General features: G+C 37.9%; 1 protein-coding gene across 1 annotated transcript in view; it reads right to left on the bottom strand.

The window, feature by feature from the left end:
• TRHDE (thyrotropin releasing hormone degrading enzyme) overlaps positions 1-19,121 on the bottom strand; it is a 458,543-nt gene that overhangs the window by 209,463 nt on the left and 229,959 nt on the right. Inside the window, exons 4-5 of the mRNA XM_066365808.1 lie at positions 8,342-8,496; positions 3,439-3,552 (exon numbers count right to left, since the gene is read on the bottom strand). Coding sequence (XP_066221905.1) covers positions 3,439-3,552; positions 8,342-8,496 — 269 coding nt within the window. The remainder of the gene's footprint in view (positions 1-3,438; positions 3,553-8,341; positions 8,497-19,121) is intronic.

The raw sequence follows: 19,121 nt of genomic DNA, 5'->3' as shown, positions 1-19,121 counted from the left end.
TTTCCCTGGAAAATGAATTTCTTCTTTCCATCCATTCCCCTGACTTTACATCACACTATCTATAAAAACTTGGATCGAAAAATGGTAAACTCTGTTTGTTAAGGAACAAAACTATCATAAGAGTTTTCATTCCATGTAGCATTCCTAAAGTAAAGACTGATTACTTCTGTCTCAGAAACTGGCTCTGAAAACACATATATACATCTTACACAGGACCTAAGATCTTACTAATAGTTAAGCATCCTGAGCAAGGATACCAGCCTAAATCAGTACAAGAGTTTCCTTAACAATACTATGTAATTCTGGGCTTCTTTACTGCTATTCCACTAAAAGTAGTTTGTAATAGTAGTCTCCTTAGCAAATTGAAATTGCATTTTCAGCGCTTGAGCCTTGGTGTCTAAAAATGATAAAAACACTCTTCTTTGACATTAGGGACAAAGAGGTCAGCTTCCTGCATTTCTTTACTCCTGACATGAGCCTGATTTCTGGTTTTCCTATTTTAGGCTAAGCTCTAGTAAAGTCCAAGGCATGCACTCCTAGGGTAAGCTTTTGTGCATATCACAATAGTATTAGTTACTGCTGACAGAGCCATCACTCTTGTTCTTCCTAGTATTTCTTTCACTTTTTTGCTGATTCCATTATGAAAAATAATGCTTGCACAGCCTTAAGGTCACTTAATACCCTCTTTTATTTATATGGCTAACTTATTCTTGAAATTTAGTTAGCAAAGAAGATATTAATGATATATGGAGGATCAACTTATTTTGAGTTGCTGCTTATAGGCTCTATAAATTGAGTTTACAGAGGTACTCTACAAACTAATAAAGCTACTAAAAAGCAAAATCAAAGATCAGAAGTATTTATAATCTTTACAATCTGAACATAAAGAGACATTATGAGAAGACTCATTCCTTCTCCTTAATGCCTAACTAATTGTGATTCAGTTTAATCTTTCATTTCTTAGTTTGATTGGGTGAGCCTTCTGTGTCACTGTACTTGTACCATCATTAATTACCATTTCTTAATTAAGGAATGTGGATTTACAAAAATAAAATCTTAATTTTATTGTCTCAAGGTTTTTATATTTCCAATGTATGGTTTGTATTTTATTGAGAACAGAGTCTCAAATGTCCTCACTTTCAATACTGCTTACAACGTTCTCCAGAAAGTGTATATTTATAATGTAGTAATGAAAATGTTGAAGGAATATAAGACATTATTCAAAGAAAAAATCCAGTATAAGGGCATTGAAATGAAAGATATATGGCCATGATGAAACCATCAAAAGCTGTCTGGTTTCATCCTATGCATAATTCTTTTGATTACTTTTTAAACCAAAGGGTATTTTTCACAATGATGAGTAGAAAAGATTTTATCATAGGTAGCTGAATAAGGTGGGGAAAAAAAGCTTACCGATATGAGTAACATATCATTTGTAATAAGGACATATTTTAATATTAAAACATAATGAAATGATAAATCAGTAATAATCCATGGCATAATGAAAATTAAATTTTAAAGACAGTTGGCAGAAAGTCATCTAAAAACCTAAAGATACTTTTGGAAATGTTTCAATATCCTTAAACATTTAAATTTCAAGTTTTACATTTGTGAAAGGACACTTAAAAAATAATATTGCATAGTATTGGTGATTTTTCTTCAAAGTGCTTTAAAGGCATTTTTAATTAATTTCAATACCATGATGAAACAATCCAAGTAATAATTTTAAAATTGTATCTTATATACATATATACCAAACTACATAAGGCTATGTAAAAGTACCTCATACATTTGTTGCAATGACCATGTTGCCTTTAACAACATGGACAAAACTGCTTGAACATAATTAAAATATATCAATATAGTATATACCATTGTAACATTTTTCTATGAGATATGTCAGATCATATATTTTACTCAGCAAGACCTGGGTAAATTTATGGCAGAGAAGTTATATCATGACTTACAGATATCTTGATGTTTTACCTTGATTTAAATATTCATTTTGTAATCGTGACAGAAAATTAGAAAATCATTTATCCCTAATGATTTGCACACAAAAATTGTTACAAGGCCCTGGCCAGTTGGCTCAGTGGTAGAGCGTTGGCCTGGCGTGCAGGAGCCCCAGGTTCGATTCCCGGCCCGGGCACACAGGAGAAGCGCCCATCTGCTTCTCCACCCCTCCCCCTCTCCTTCCTCTCTGTCTCTCTCTGCCCCTCCCGCATCCAGGGCTCCACTGGAGCAAAGTTTGCTGGAGAGCTGAGGATGGCTCTGTGGCCTCTGCCTCAGGCGCTAGAATGGCTGTGACTGTGGCAGAGCGATGCCCCAAGATGGGTAGAGCATCGCCCCCTGGTGGGCATGCCAGGTGGATCCCAGTCGGGCACATGCGGGAGTCTGACTGCCTCCCCGTTTCCAGCTTCGGAAAAATACAAAAAAAAAAAAAAAATTATTGCAAAATCAATATACAGAAGTGGACAAAAGTAGGTTTACCATTGCTCATATCTAAAAATGTATTAAAGAAAAATAATAATACAAGAAGAAACCCTGTTTCATGTACTCACAACTGTAAACCTTCTTTTTGCCCCCTCCGGTATATTACCATCTATTTCACAGGTAAAATTTGACCTTCTGCAACTTTTACATAGTAACATTTAAATTTAAAATTCCAGTTCCAAAACAACATACGTCTTGTTTAATAATAATATAGTCACTATTGATTAATGGAAGCTTATATAAATATGTAAAAATTATATTAGAGAACATATAAAAATCACACTCTCCTCCACTTTTTTTAAAGATGCTCTAGAACAATGTTGCTTATGGGACAACAAATCCCACCTCAGGTTCAGACATCCAGGTATGTTCCTAGAGCATGGGTGTAATGTACACAACTTTTCATAAACTTAATCACCTCTTATTATTTATTTCTAAAATACATCTACAACTATAATGCATTAACAACTTTAGCTCATTTCTGTGTTTCATCACATCGAAGGTATATCAAGTTCTCATTTATCTATTTATTGAAATGTTCTATATACTTTAAATATTAGTTATTAATTACTGTTACATTCTCTGTTTGAAGGATAGTTTGTCTTTGTTATAAAATACTGCAATAAATCTAAAACATTTCTAGTTAGAAAGTGTGTAGTATTTTTAAATCAAGTATAACCAATCAAACCCTATTTAGTTCTAATAATTAAAAGAGAACTCTTACAGAATACTATTTTTATGTACAGGTTAATATTACAACTTTAAAATTAAAAAATACAAATTTTAAATTCTGGTTACTTTATTAGGCATCTTTATTAGACATTTAATTTTTTTCAATGCATCAGGAGGTATTATAAGTTACCTTTAATGATTATTTTTTAAAAATGTAACATGAGAGCAGTCTTTCACTGCGTGTTGTAAACAATCAAAGAAAAGTACACTTACCATGTTCCAGCCAGGGTAGAGGTAGTCTGTACCAACAAACTCAAAGTAGTGAGCAAATCCTTCCTTCAGCCACACGTCTTCCCACCACACAGGAGTCACAAGGTCACCAAACCACTGCATTGGCAAAATGAATGAGTATCAGATAAAATCAAATCTGTCCCAGAATTATTTTTTCTAAAATTAAATGTATTAAACTATGATTGTCATAACTGGAATTCATTCTTCAATCGATTTGGAGATCTTAAAATATGTTGTGGTAAGACTATTGATCTATTCAATAACTTGGATAACATTAGTTTTTTTATATAAATGCATTCAGAGAAGAACAACAAAAAAAATCAACACACACACACATTATTAACCTGCCAAAGCAAGGACTCAAGAGAAAGAAAACTGATCACAACTATCTTCAAATATTTGAAGACCTAAAATGTAGAAGAGAAGAAGGGAGACATCAAGACTAATGGATAAAAATTAAGGTTGGTAGCTATGCTGTGAAAATGCAGGAGACCCTCCCACAGATGTAGGGAGTTGAAGATGGAAAATATGTGACTCACAAGAGGTGCTGAAGCACTGCCTTGCAGAGGCAGGGGCAGAGGAGTCCAGAGAGAACATCGGCTGACTGAAGGAGCTAAGTAAGGGCTCTAGGGTGCTCCACAGCAGACTCTCCATGAGTCTGTGATATTGGGGGTTGAGCCAGAGAACTAGCTAAGACCCTTTCAAAAAAAATAACGTAATTTTCCATTGCTGTTTTGATTAGATCATGAAGCCTTACTCTGAAACTGCTAAGTTCAGTAAATATTTAGTAAATACTTAAAAGAATTCCTTTTTCATTGAAGAAAAAAAATACATTACATGCCAGGAGCTGTCCTAAAGAGTCAAGATTCCATGGTGAAAAGTCAGATAATGTCTCTTCTCATGCAGCTGACACTTCATTGTGGAGACAGGGGAGTGAAGCGAGATTGGAAATGAAAAAATAAATAAGCAAATGAGCAACACAATTTCACACTCTAATAAAGTGTTGATAGGAATGGGGGTGGGATTGTCTTTGATTGTAAAAGGAAAAGCCTCTCTAAGCAGGTGACATTTCAGCTTAGGCTTTAATGATAAGAAGGAACCAGCCATGAGAAAGCCTTGGGCAACAGGATATCATACAGAGCTAGGCAACCCTAAATGGGAACACACTAAGTGAGAATGGGCTATTTCAGAAATAGAAGGGAACAGTGGACAAGTATCAAACCAGGTACATCTTTGGGAGCTACAGTAAACAGCTTGGTGACTAAGCCTTTCAATATTAAAAATAAACTATGACTTATTCAATAGGATCTCTAATTAAAATACAAATCAGAGATAACTCTAAATATGTTGACGACCACAAACTAAATGATATTAAAAATACTTTTTATTTTTGATTGAAATTCATGATTCTGCTTTAAACTGAAAATCTGTCTTAAGAATGGTGACAAGAGTGGCCTGTGGTGGCACAGTGGATAAGGCATTGATCTGGAATGCTAAAGTTGCTGATTCAGAATTGGGCCCTGCCCGGACAAGGCACATATGAGACGTAACTACTGTAAGTTGATGTTTCCTGCTCCTCTGCTCCCCTTCTCTCTCTCTCTCCTCTCTCTAACATCAATAAATAAAATCTTAAAAAAAGAAAAAAGAATTGTGACAATACACCGCAGAAGGAGTTCTAAGCAGAAGAGGCCGATGATCTGTATTAATGGGAAGAAGAGCAGGTACAAGAGCAAGACAGAAAGTGGGGGAAGTGGTTAGAACATGAAGTTCAGAGGGGCTGGCGGTTTTTGAATAAAAAGGATGGTGCTTTGTAAATAGCAAAAGGGGATGGGGCAAGTAAGTATTTACTCTCCCTCCATCCAGGCCCTGAGATACTCAAGAAATGGGGAAGAAGTCTCAGGAGCCAGCCTGGCACACATAAGAGGCTGAAGGGAGGGAACATTCAGAAAAGAAGGTGAAGCTACAGAAAATTAGCTTCAGCAGCAATGGTGGCAAATCATAGTATGAACAGTTTTACTGAGCATATACTATGTGACTAACAATGTTTTAAATGTTTTTCTTGGAAAAACTTCTTTAGCCTTTTCAATAATCTTAAATTGTAGATATTATTATTGACTTCATTTTACACAGGAAACTGAGGCATAGAAGAATTAAGAAACTTGCAGCTACTAAGTCAGGGGTCCCCAAACTACAGCCAGCGGGCCAGCATGTGCCCCCCTGGGGCCATTTATCCGGCCCCCGCCACACTTCCGGAAGGGGCACCTCTTTCATTGGTGGTCAGTGAGAGGAGCATAGTTCCCATTGAAATACTGGTCAGTTTGTTGATTTAAATTTACTTGTTCTTTATTTTAAATATTGTATTTGTTCCTGTTTTGTTTTTTTTTACTTTAAAATAAGATATGTGCAGTGTGCATAAGGATTTGTTCATAGTTTTTTTTATAGTCCGGCCCTTCAACGGTCTGAGGGACAGTGAACTGGCCCCCTGTGTAAAAAGTTTGGGGACCCCTCTACTAAGTGATCTGGCTGAGATGACAGATTGTTAAATTCAGAAGTCAGAGGGGCAATGTTCGGGGTTCCAGAGAGGGTGAGAGAGTGACCTCACTAAAGGTAGGAGTAGACCGCTCTGAAAGTGAGACCCAGAGGGCAAAGGTGATCTGTGAGGTTGTGATGAAGGTGCACAAGTTTGTTCCAATGATGTTGTTTGCCCTGACTAACACCAGAAGGTTCTTGATTGTGCAAACTGGAGCTGGAAGCTTGGGGCCTCTGAGCAAGGGCTCCTTCCTGCAGCCCCCCACCCCGTGGATGTGGAGGAGCTGCAGGCCGAGCCTGCCTCCTCACCAGATGGCTTTCACCGGCAGCCTCTGGGGGAAGGGCTGATTCAGCTAGAGAACACAGGGCCTGGATATTGTTACCCCACTGCTCTTGCCTGGGTAGAATGCTCATATTTATACATGTCTGGGATGTTTTACTACGACTCTCATTTGGAGATAATAATCACTTACTAAGAGTAATTAAGTTTTGTGCTCAGCACTTAACATATATTAGTCCTTCAATAAATGTAACAATCTTATGATATAAAAGAAAAATAATCATGATGATAAATAGGTGGGAAGACAGGATATCACAGAAAATAACTTGGTAATGATAATGAAAATCGTTTTATGTTTCTCCCGGCCTCCGGTTCATTCACTCCTAGTAAATAGCCAGCACTAACTACCAAGCTATAACAAGAAAGCAATTAGGATGAAGAACAAATGAAATCAATTCTTGGAAAAATTATAACATGACCAATGTACTCTTTTTATTTATTTATTTATTTTGTATTTTTCTGAGGTTGGAAACGGGGAGACAGACTCCCGCATGCACCCCATGGGGATCCACCCGGCACGCCCACCAGGGGGCGATGCTCTGCCCATCTGGGGCATTGCTCTGCTGCAACCAGAGCCATTCTAGTGCCTGAAGCAGAGGCCACAGAGCCATCCTCAGCACCAGGGCCAACTTTGCTCCAATGGAGCCTCGGCTGCAGGAGGGGAAGAGAGAGGCAGAGAGGAAGGAGAGAGGGAGGGGTGGAGAAGCAGATGGGTGCTTCTCCTGTGTGCCCTGGCCAGGAATCGAACCCGGGACTCCCGCACGCCAGGCCGACGCTCTACCACTGAGCCAACCGGCCAGGGTCAACAGTGAATGTACTCTTATTTCAATAGATCTGTACAGGTAACTTGATTCAAGAAACGTCCAAAAGAGAAAACTGTTTTGCCTCAAGAAAAATTGCATTTTTAGCTGCAAACCCGCCCTTCTCATTAGCACAGTAGAGGGGCCTTGAATATCTCTGCAATGGATCCCTTTAAGTCCCAGATGCAAAGAACATGTGTCCTACCTGGCCAGCGTGACAGGTACAAACATCCTAGAGGTTCACTGCAAAAGGCTGACATTTAGGTAAACGGTCACATGGCCTGATCCAATTTATCATCCAGTCAGTATTCATGTATCAATATTAGCATTTAGCAGTTCACTTTCTTTAACTGACATTATTTTCCATACTACTCTTAAGTTTGGCTAGCTTTCTAAAAAAGGGTTTTGGTTTATAGCAACTTGAAATATAGGCATGACATTTCTGGTGTTTTCACTTAAAAATTATCCATAGTGACTGGTAACCAGGACCGATATTGCTTTCTATTAGTATGAGCATTTATTTTCAGTTTTTTTTTTTCTCACTAGAATCAAGATTCAAATAAGCATTGCAAAACCTCTGTAATACCTTCCACTCCTTGTAAGAAAGTGCATAAAATCAAAATGAAATTAATTTTATCTGAGCTTCACAACAAAGTTGGCTAATTTACATATGAATTTCTATATATGCCAACACAAAAAATATCAATCATTTGAGAACAAAGAGTCTATGGCTGAGTTAGTGAAAAACTTCCTAAGTGTCTGTGTGATAGGAAAATGGGAATAATAAATTGATTTCAGAAAAGGCAAATTTTGACACATACAAAAAACTCAGCTGCATCTCACAGCAATGCAATAAATCATTACCATCCCTGCACTTACCATATATACAGACCAGTAATCATAAGGCAATAATGCAAAGCTGACAAGGAACAGTGACATGAGAGGGTCTCCAAAGAGGCTGCCGGATGGCAATGCCATCTCACTCCTGCACTAAACTGAATGACAGTTGCTTTTCACAATGATCAGTATGTTTGCCTTTGTTTATGATGTCACCTGAGAAAAACGACATATCTAACAAAAGAACTACACAGTGCTCTGTCTATAATTAAAACTTAATTGGGAGGATAATAACTTAGCCCCCAATCTGAATATCTGAAATCATATGACATTCTCAATAGCTGGCAATTATACTTACACCTGTTCCTTTTTCTCATACCTGGTGACATATCTCATGAACAATGACCATGGTGACATCCAGCAAATATGAAATAGATGAAACACTGGGATCCAGCAGTATTCTCTGTTCCACAAAAATACTCAGTCCCCAGTTCTCCATAGCAGCGTACGGATGCTTAGGCACAGCTAAAAGATCTAAAAACAGAATAAAACAATTCCAAAGGCTTTAACAAATATACCAGATTCTAAAGTCACATCCTAAAAAAAAATCAAAAAATACTTTTTTTTTTAACTTAGTGAGAGGAGGGGAGGCAGAGACAGATTCCTGCATGCACCCCAACTGGGATCCACCCGGCAAGCGCACTAGGGGGCGATGCTCTGCCCATGTGGTGTGTTGCTCCATTGCTCAGCAACCAAGCTCTTCTTAGCACCTGAGGCAGAGGTCATGGAGCCATCCTTAGCACTCAGGGCCAACTTGTTCCAATTGAGCCATGGCTGCAGGAGAGGAAGAGAGAGAAAGAGGGAAAATAGCAAGAGGGGGAGGAGTAGAGAAACAGATGGGTGCTTCTCCTCAGTGTCCTGACCAGGAATCGAACCTGGGACATGCATATGTTGGGCTGATGCTCTACCTCTGAGCCAACTGGCCACGGCCAAGAAATCCTAATTAGAAGGAATACTTTCTCTTTCTTAATAATTTCCTTTCTCCTAAATAAAACTACTTGCCATTTCTACATGACAGCAGAAATATAGGCTATCACTGTACATGCTGGTCCTGTCCATTTATCACAGTTCATTTTCAGACCCAATGCAGTAGGAGGCTGGAAGTATCTACACCATTATTGATGGGCTCATCCTTATAAGTTTCAAAAAGTCAAGGAAACCAAATGCAGCAGAAATTTACAGAGACAGAACACATAGTGCCTTCTAACAAAAATATTGTCAGTTCAATGCAGTGAATACTGTATTCTTACTTTACCTCAATACTTTTCAAAAGAAAACATGTCCTATCAGGTTAAAAATGCGATGCCATTATTATAAATTCTTATATTATAATTTATTTTTTGAGTTTCATTAAAAATAAAAATGCAAATATAGAGAAAATTATGGTAGTGAATGTAGTTGCAAAAGGACTGTTGAGGGAACCTGGAGGCTTTGGTTCTGGACCTGCCCCATCATTAACTAGATGTGACATCGGTAAATCAATTTTTGGAGACCACAATTCCCTCACCTATAAAACAGGGTGATTGGCCTTCATTATCTTGAAAATTCCTTCCAGCTCCCCAAAAAATCTATGATTAGATTAGTCCAGATTTGTGCTTATTTTAAAATGTCACAGAGGTATTATTAACTCTGGTTAGGGTGACAATAAGTTCATGTTTTGATGTCCTCCCTCTGCTCTAAACACATCATGATGATACATAAAATATTAAAAGAGGAAACTAAAAAATATCTGCAGGCTTAAACATGAACCTCTCCATGGACCAGAAATGGTACAAAAATGCAAAGTAGTGATTACACGTGCATCTCTAGGCCTGCTGGGTTCTGGCTGCAGGAGCAGTTGGTGGCAGCTGGGAACTGGTTCTAGCAGGATAAGCCACAGCCAAAGAGACTTAAGCCAAGCTGACTGTTTGATGCCAAGGGTTGAGGTAAGAGATGCATACTCATGAGAAGAGCTGGAAATAGCTGGTGCTCATTATTTCCTGAGAAAGGTAGCAAGTGGAAGAGTAGGGATTCAAACCCAGGCAGCCTAGCTCAGTGCCTTGTTCTTAATCTCAATGGCATAATGTTTATAGTCATTGACCCAGAAGTTACAGTTCCCAATATAAACAAACACTGGAGTAACTCCCTAGGATGCCAAGTAAAGAATGGCACAGAATGTTTACTGCAATATTGTCTGTAAGAGTGGAATGGGAAAATAAATGCCGTTCCTGAAGCTAATAAGAAAGGAGACTGTGAAATAGTTATATAAAGGATTAGTATACAGCAATTGACATGAATGATCTCAGCACACGTTTATTTTTTTTTTTTAAGAAAGAGAGAAAGGGAGGGACAGACAGAGACAGACCAGAAGGGAAAGAGATGAGAAGCATTAACTCATTGTTGCAGCACCTTACTTGTTCATTGATTGTTTTCTCATACATGCCTTGATCAAGGTGTTTCAGCAAAGCCAGTGACCCCTTGCTCAAGCCAGTGACCTTGGGTTTAAGCCAGTGACCTTAGGCATCCAGCCAGCAACCTTTGGGCTCATGACAGTGACCATGAGGTCAAGTCTATGATCCCACGCTCAAGCCAGTCACCCCATGCTCAAGCTGGTGAGCCTGCACTCAATCCGGCAACCTCAAAATTTTGAACCCAGGTCCTCAGTGTCCCAAGCCAATGCTCTATACACTGTGCCACCACCTGGTCAGGCATAGCTCCAGATTCTAAATTTATCAATATAGATAATCTGGGAAACATAATGTTCAGAAAACAATTAAAATGTAAAATGGCCCTTACCATGTACTACTTAAAAACAAGTAGAATAAAACCATATGTCACAAATGAATACTTATACATGTGCACAAATACCAAGACAGAAGGTAGCAGTATAGTGCATATACAATGACACACATGTTCTAATGATAATCACCAAATTCAGAATCATAATTGCTGCAGTAAAAAGAGGAGGAGAATAGGATGAAAGATGATCTTTCAAGTTCCCGGACCCAATTTCAACTTGGAAGCAGGATGGAGGTTGGCCATATCACCAACAAGCAATTTTAGGGCATAACTGGGTGTCTGATAATTCAACTCAATTTTGACGCTATCTACCCATCTGCTTGAGGACAGAGTCAGATTCCACAGGTAAAGGGCTTAATCTACAAAATTTCACCCCAACACACATACCACAACATCAGACACTGGTCACAAACCCCAGTTGTACTTCCGAAAGACTGGCTATAAATCAGAGGTTCCTGTGACCTCCTCTTGGGTATGATTAATTTGCTGAGCTAGCTCCCAGAACGCAGAGAAATATTTCACTTACTGGATCACCAGTTCATTGTAAAAGTATATAGCTCAGGAACAGCCCAATAGAGAAGATGCATAGGGCAAGGCATGGGGAAAGGCACAGAGACCCCATGCCCTCCTAGGCCCACCACTATCTCCAAATCTCCAGCTGTTTACCCACTCAGAAGCCCAAACCTTGTCTTTTGGGTTTTTATGGAAACTTCATTGTATAAGCACAGTTGATTAAATTATTGGCCATTGACAATTTTCAGCCCCTCTTACCTCCCAGAAGGTGGGGGGTGGAACAGAAAGCTCCATTCCCCTAATCAAAGGGTTAGTTTCCCTGGAAACCAGCCTTATCCAAAGGTAAATTCAAAAATCACTTAATTAACAAGACAAAAGACAACTTTATTGCCACAATCACTTAGAAAATTCCAAGGGTTTTGAAAGTAGTGAGCCAGGAACCATGATGGAAATGTACCTGAGAAATATGTATTTGGTCATCTATATATTTCTTATAAATCAAAATATCACACAAAAGGAATTTCAAGTGTGTCTTCAACATCAACTTTTTAAAGCACATGATGGGTACATGAGTATTATTTATAATATTATTATTTCTTTTCTGTATGTCATATATTTCATAATAAGAAAAAGAATAAAATCATCAATAGTCTTGTAATATGGTTGATTTTATTTATAACTTCAACAAACATTCTTTTGGTATCTGTTGTGTCCTTAAGTCTGAAATTTGTATTAAAATAAGTCAGGGATGGTCCCTGTATCCAACACATTTTAAATAAAGAATGAGGACATGACAGCTTACCACAAGATATAAAGAGGAAATAAAAAATGCTGGGTAAAAGAGAAAATAAATCTGGTTGGAGTGATTCTTAAAAGAGATAGTATTTGAGTTTGACTTGAAAAAATAAATAAGATTTCAACAGGTAGACAGAGGTACCATGTCTATTTACTTATACTAATATTTATTGAGCATCTTCTTAGCTCACTATAATAAGCACTGTTCTGTACTTCAAGCTCCTTGCGTCATAGCTCCTATAGTCATATGTGGATTTGTGTAAGAGAAAGAAGTCAATTGACAAGTAAAAAATGAATGAGAGAAGTTTAGTAAATGTTAAGTGCTACAAAGAAAATCTAACAGAATAAGACAATGATTGACCGGTGGAGTAGGGTAGGTATAGTATGGTCAAGGAAGGCCTCTATAAGTTAATCACATTTTACCTGAGATGTGAGTAATGGTAGAAGCTAGCTGTTTGGAAATCTGTAGAAGTGTGTTTTTTAAGAGGGGACAACAAATGCAAAGGCCTTAAGGTGGAAATGAGACAAGCAGAAAGGAGGTCAGTGTGGCTGCAGCACATGATAGAAAAGAATATAGGTCCGAGAATTAGTACAAATTACAAGTACCTAAACCAGGCGTGGCCAACAGTTTTTGCCCCCAGGCCAGATTAGAAAAAAAACTTTTTCCACAGGCTGGATGAAATATTAAAATTAAAAAAGGTTAAATACAAAAATGATTCATTTAAGTAAACAAAATTTTATGTAATTTGTTTATGAATAAATGTGAGTGAAAAAATTTAATATACAATATTGTTTTAATAAAAATATATTTTAATAAAAATATAATTACATACCATATAAATATCCAAACTGTATTGCAATCAATCGAAACAATATTTAATTAATAGAGTGAGCTTGAAGGGGTTATATCGCAAATAAAACAATTATTTCGTTTTACGAACAGCCTGGACACATTTTCAGTTATCAACTGCAGCTATTGTCTATGCTACAATGCCACTTGATTCAGCACACTTGACCACAAAAATAACGAATTGTTTGACCTTGGGTGCGCATTGGCAAACTCCGCCTAAAAGAACATTGCCGCTAAATGTCAAACAGTTCATATCGAATACAGATGAGTACAAAAGTTGTAAATCTTTATAATGGAATTTTTTTAAAAAATAAAGAAGTATCGCGAATCCATTCGACCAATTATTGAAAGTTAAACCTAGATTAGTCACACGTGGAATTCTTTTCCGTGTATCACTATCTTCTTAAATATCTCGATTTCCAATAATCAAAGACACTTCCGCTTCTGAGTAGCGGAGATTTTAAAGTAGCGGAGAATATTAAAAATTTAATCACGGGCCGTATGTTGGCCATGCCTGACCTAAACAGACATTCTTTGACTTAAGATTTTAAGTGGAAACCTTCCCTAATATGAACAAACAAGGCGACAGAACAACATTGTGTCAACTCTGCCTGTCACCAGCAGATGGCAACAGTAGTAGCATATCTAGTATCATTTCCTTGCAGAAGCAGGTGGATTTAGGAATAATCTGTTGGAACCAAGGCTGTTTGTTGCAAGGCAGAGGCATTTCTGTATGCTAGAGTTCTCCAAGAGCCCAGAGTAGTCGTCGGGTCCCCAAAACTAAATGAGCAGATCTGACCACACACTGGGATTCGGATTGGCTCAAATGGCGCAAAAAGAAGATTCCAGCCATCAACTAGACATAGAGTCTGGGACTTTGGAATAAACACATAGGGAGCGGTCCTCAAACAGTAAAGGCCTGAGCAGCATAAGCAGGTGTGGTGAGGGGCAGTGGAAAATAGGTGCCAAAAGTATCAGGCAATGACGGCCTAAGCAGGCAGCTGGTTTTACACTGGTTTCCAGAGGTTTGAGAGCACGGAAGTCAGGCCTGGGTAACAAGATCAGGACTCTTCACCAAATGCAGTCAAATTCAGATTAAGTGATTGAGGGAGAGTGGAGGGGCTGGGTAAAAATGGTGAAGGGATTAAAAAGTATAAATTGGTAGATACAAAACAGTCACAGAAATGTATAGCAGAGCAAAGGGAATATAGTCAATAATATTGTAATGACCATCTATGCTGCCTTGTGAGTACTGGAAATATCAGAGGAACACTGTATACACTCTAAAGCAGAGGTCTCAAACTTGCGGCCCGCGGGCCGCATGCGGCCCGCCGAACAATTTTTTGCGGCCCACAGACTAATCCACGAACTACAGTTTCTGGTCGTTTTGTGACACTGAAAAGTGTTGCGTAACAGTTGCCTTTTGTAGACCTAGTGCGGCCCGCCAAACGGCTGTGATCTTGCTCTGTGGCCCACATGCTGAGTTGAGTTTGAGACCCCTGCTCTAAAGCATATGATTGTCTAACCACTATGCTGTACACTTGAAACTAATATGAAATATTAAATGTCAACTTTAATTTTTAAAAGAAAGAAAAATAATGCAATTGAGAACAGAGTAAAACACAGAGACTTCAATAACACTGGGGAACAATTTTTTTTTTAAATTTTCTGTTACATGAGGTTTTAGAACTATTTCTATATATTTCTGCATCACTGATTCCAAATCTATAATTCGATTTTCGGTGCATGCTCTAGTTTTTATGCAATTTTAATTTCATTTGTTACAGTTAATGGCATGCATTGGTTTTTAAATTGGAGTTAAAGGGCAACAACTCTTGGATTGAACATAACCACAAGGCAATTGATGTTTTACAAACATCACTTTTACATAATTGTAGTTATTTTAAATGTAAAAACTTATTATCTGATAAAACACCCTCTTCTTTTGTTTTAAGATTGAATCATGGCTTCTTCGAGTAGGCGTAAATGTAAGAATAGTCCTGACACCTTCTGTTATATATGTGGCTGTTACACACTTCAACATCAAAGGCACAATATTTTATCATTTGTGACACATGCATATATTGCCTATTTTCAAGTTCCCCTTGGTGATCAAGACAAGAATTGGGCTTCTCATATTGTGTGTCATAATTGTGAGGAAATTCTTCGTAACTAGACAAAAGGAAAATGCAAAGGAATGCCTTTGGTATCCCATGGTTTGGCGTGAATCTAAGGACCACAGCAGTGACTGTTATTTCTGTCTGATCCATACAAAGGGCATCGGCAAGAAAAAACAGCATATGATCGCATATCCTAATATTCCTTCAGCAATACAACCTATCCCATACTCTGAGACACTCCCAGTTCCAGTTTTCAATGGTTTTATTTCTTCTAAGGATGAATAAAGTGAACATGGTGATCAAGTATATTTTGATAAGATGCATGAGGAAATGGTTATAGAATCTGAAGAATCTTCTTCTGATGCCAAGCAGTCATTAACTCCTCAGCAGTTTAGCCAGCCCAAATTGAATGACTTAGTAAGAGATTTGGGCCTATCAAAGAAAGCAGCTGAATTATTAGCCTCCAGGCTTCAAGATAAGAATGTACTTCACTGGTCAGCTAAAGTATCCCATTTCAGGAATTTTTAACAAACTTTTGTGGACTTTTTTTCTGAAGACAAACACTTTGTTTACTGTCATCATGATATCAGTAGTCTTCTCAGCCAGCTAGGTGTTAACACTTACAGGCCAACAGAATGGTGATTATTTTTTTAATTTTTATTTTTTGTACTTTTCTGAAGCTGGAAACGGGGAGAGACAGTCAGACAGACTCCCGCATGTGCCCGACCGGGATCCACCTGGGGCACGCCCACCAGGGGGCGACGCTCTGCCCTCCAGGGCTTTGCTCTGTCCTGACCAGAGCTACTCTAGTGCCTGGGGCAGAGGCCAAGGAGCCATCCCCAGCGCCCGGGCCATCTTTGCTCCAATGGAGCCTCGTTGCGGGAGGGGAAGAGAGAGACAGAAAGGAAGGAGGGGGGAGGGGTGGAGAAGCAGATGGACGCTTCTCCTGTGTACCCTGGCCGGGAATCGAACCCGGGACTTCTGCACGCCAGGCTGACGCTCTACTACTGAGCCAACTGGCCAGGGCCCAGAATGGCGGTTATTCCTTGATAGCTCTAAACGGAGTCTAAAATATGTTCTCCTACACAACGGTAATGTTTATGCAGTGGTTCCAATTGGTCATTCAACTCATCTGTGAGAAGACTATAATGACATAAAAACTGTCCTTGACTTTCTGAAGTATGCATAACTGGATCATTTGTGTGGATCTTAAAATGGTAAATTTCCTGCCAGGACAACATAGAGGTTTCACAAAGTATCCTTGCTTTCTGTGTTTGTGAGACAGCCGAGCTCAGGAGAAACACTGGAGTCAGAAGGAGTGGCCAAAACGTGAAGCTCTGGAAGTAGGGATGCAAAATATTGTAAATGAACCTGTAGTTAATCGAGACAGGATAATTTTTCCCCCACTTCACATCAAACTTGGCTTAATGAAGCAGTTTGTTCAGGGTTTGAATAGAGAAAGTGAATACTTTCAATATATTATTTCTGCTTTTCTTGCCTTGTCTTTCAAGAAGATAAAAGCAGGTATATTCGATAGACCTCAAATTCCAACCCTCATACGTGATGAAGAACTTTCCAGGAAGATGAATGACGAGGAGAAAGCAGCATGGCAGTCTTCTGTGGCAGTTACAAAGAACTTCCTTGGCAACAAAAAAGCAGAAAACTATGAACTTCTGGTTCAAAGGATGCTGTTGGCTTTCTGTGACATTGGATGTAACATGAACGTTAAGATTTACTTCCTGAACAGTCACCTTGATAAGTTTCCCAAAAATCTTGGAGCTGTTAGTGATGAGCAAACTACTGCTGGAGCATCAAACGAGATTTTCCTCAACAAGTACACATACGCAAGAGCTACAAACGCAAATTTTTGCCTGAATAGAATTTAAATAAGTTTTGTGCAAATTTTAAAATTAAAATAAGTGTTTTAATACGTTCTATTTTGAAATTGCAGACAAATTCTGATGCAATCATATCTTTTAGTATATTAGTGTATTTACTGCATTATATAAATTATTATATTTTCACAAAGATGATACCTAAGAAGACATTCTACTTCATTATGTTCAACTAAATGTTGAAAAATTTACAATAAGATAAAAACCTAAAATCTTGAACTGCAAAAAACTGTAGCTTACAGAGAAAACCTAATGTCAGATTTGAGATCAGCACACTCGAATTAGGTAAGAACAAGTGTGTCCGTAGATGCAACAAAAATTTTGTTCCCCAGTGTAGGAGGCAGCTTCTCGGAGACAGACAAGCATTAAGGTAGATATAAGGTAGATATATGTGTGGAAGCAGGGAAAGAAAGAGAAACAAAAAAATTAGACGGTGCTACTCCACACTTAATAAACTTTTAACAAAGCACTGAAGAAACTTGGATTTGTTCTGACTACTACTGAGAGATATTTTAATTGTGCCTCTCTGCTCTAAACATTCATAACTTGAGGAATCTTGTGATAGATTTATATTTTAAGAATAACTGCATGAAATATAGTGTGTACACAATATTCATAACAAGTTTACTTCCAATAGCCAAAAACTGGAAATAAATCAAATGTTCATCAACAGGCAAATGGATCAAGTGCGGTATATCCATATAGCAAAGTGCTATTCAGCAATAAAAAGAAATTAACTATTGATACAAGAAACAACGTGGGAGAATCCCAAAGACTTATATGAATATAAAGAAAGAAAAAAAAATACACACTGTCAGATTCATGTCATTTCTATAATTCTAAAAAATGCAAACTAATCTATGTTGTCAAAAAGCAGATAGTGGTTGCCGGCAAAGGTGAAAGGGGTTAGAAAGGTCGTAACAGGGAACTTTTGATGGTGATGACTATGCTCATCATGATGGTAATTTCATGGGTGTGCACACACTTTAAAACATCAAATTGTACACTTTAAATATGTGCAGTTTACTGCATGTCACTGTATTTTAATGAAACCATTGTAAAAATGCCTTCAATACTGAAATATTATTTCAATTAACTTTAAAGAAGATATGATTTATTCACAATGAATTAAATTATTTTAATTTTTGTAAAAAAATGTCATGTGTCTATATCCATTAAAATGTATAACCATAACTCTTTAATATGCCTTGAAAACAGAGGTAAGAAAACTGCAATATTTCAGAATGTAATTTACTTGAAAATTCAAAAGAAAATTCAGGATAAAATTATTCATAGTAGTCTGCTTCTAATTAATTACTACAGTCTGAAAAACTGTAGGCAGATAGCAAATTATCATATAATACTAGTGAATGTCATTGCATAAATTAGTATAAAAAATCTGACTTACTCTACTTATTTCTTTCAATGCACTATAATTTGCCTTCTACTGCTAACACTATGTTGAAACAGCTATTGATAACTAAGATGACAAAGTCTCATGGAGACTTCTCTCTGTTTGTATTCTTTTTTATACTGCTGACAATTATAATACTTTGATCAGGGTCTATTATAAGAGGATATCCATTTTTCCATCTGCTTCCTAGATTAGCCTTTCTTTTTCTTGTTTTGCTTTTCTATTTTCTTGTCATTCTCTGACTTTTGAAAATCCGAGTTGTCAGAGTTTTCAACTGTGGGCTTTGTTTTTCACCTGTTCTACTGGTGTTCTTTGAGTGTTCTCACCTACTCCAATGTCATCTGTTACCACCCACATGCTCAGACAGCTCTCTTAGAGCTCTAGAAGAAAACACCTATGCGCCTTTATAGTAGGCCCTCCTTGTTAGCCCTCCAATGTACCATTCCTCCTGGAATAGCATCATCCCCTTTCTTTTTACCTGGCTTAAACTTTCAGAAAGCCTTACAGCCTCCTCTTTGGCACTCGGGGAAAAATTGGTTGCTGTGAAAAATGTCCACTAGCCTGACAACACCATGCTAAGAAGAACATTAAACCATTGGAAAGATCCAATCACCAAACGAGGCCTCACAGTACATATACACAGAAATCCAGTCTCCAGAACACCCTCAGTGGCAGTGTTCTGATGTATAACTTTGGAAACTACAAATATATATTAATGTATTTCACAGTATTAA

The sequence above is a fragment of the Saccopteryx leptura genome, chromosome 2 (assembly GCF_036850995.1).
Source record: "Saccopteryx leptura isolate mSacLep1 chromosome 2, mSacLep1_pri_phased_curated, whole genome shotgun sequence".
In the NCBI taxonomy this organism is placed as follows: domain Eukaryota; kingdom Metazoa; phylum Chordata; class Mammalia; order Chiroptera; family Emballonuridae; genus Saccopteryx; species Saccopteryx leptura.
This window is presented reverse-complemented; position numbering and strand designations above follow the sequence as displayed.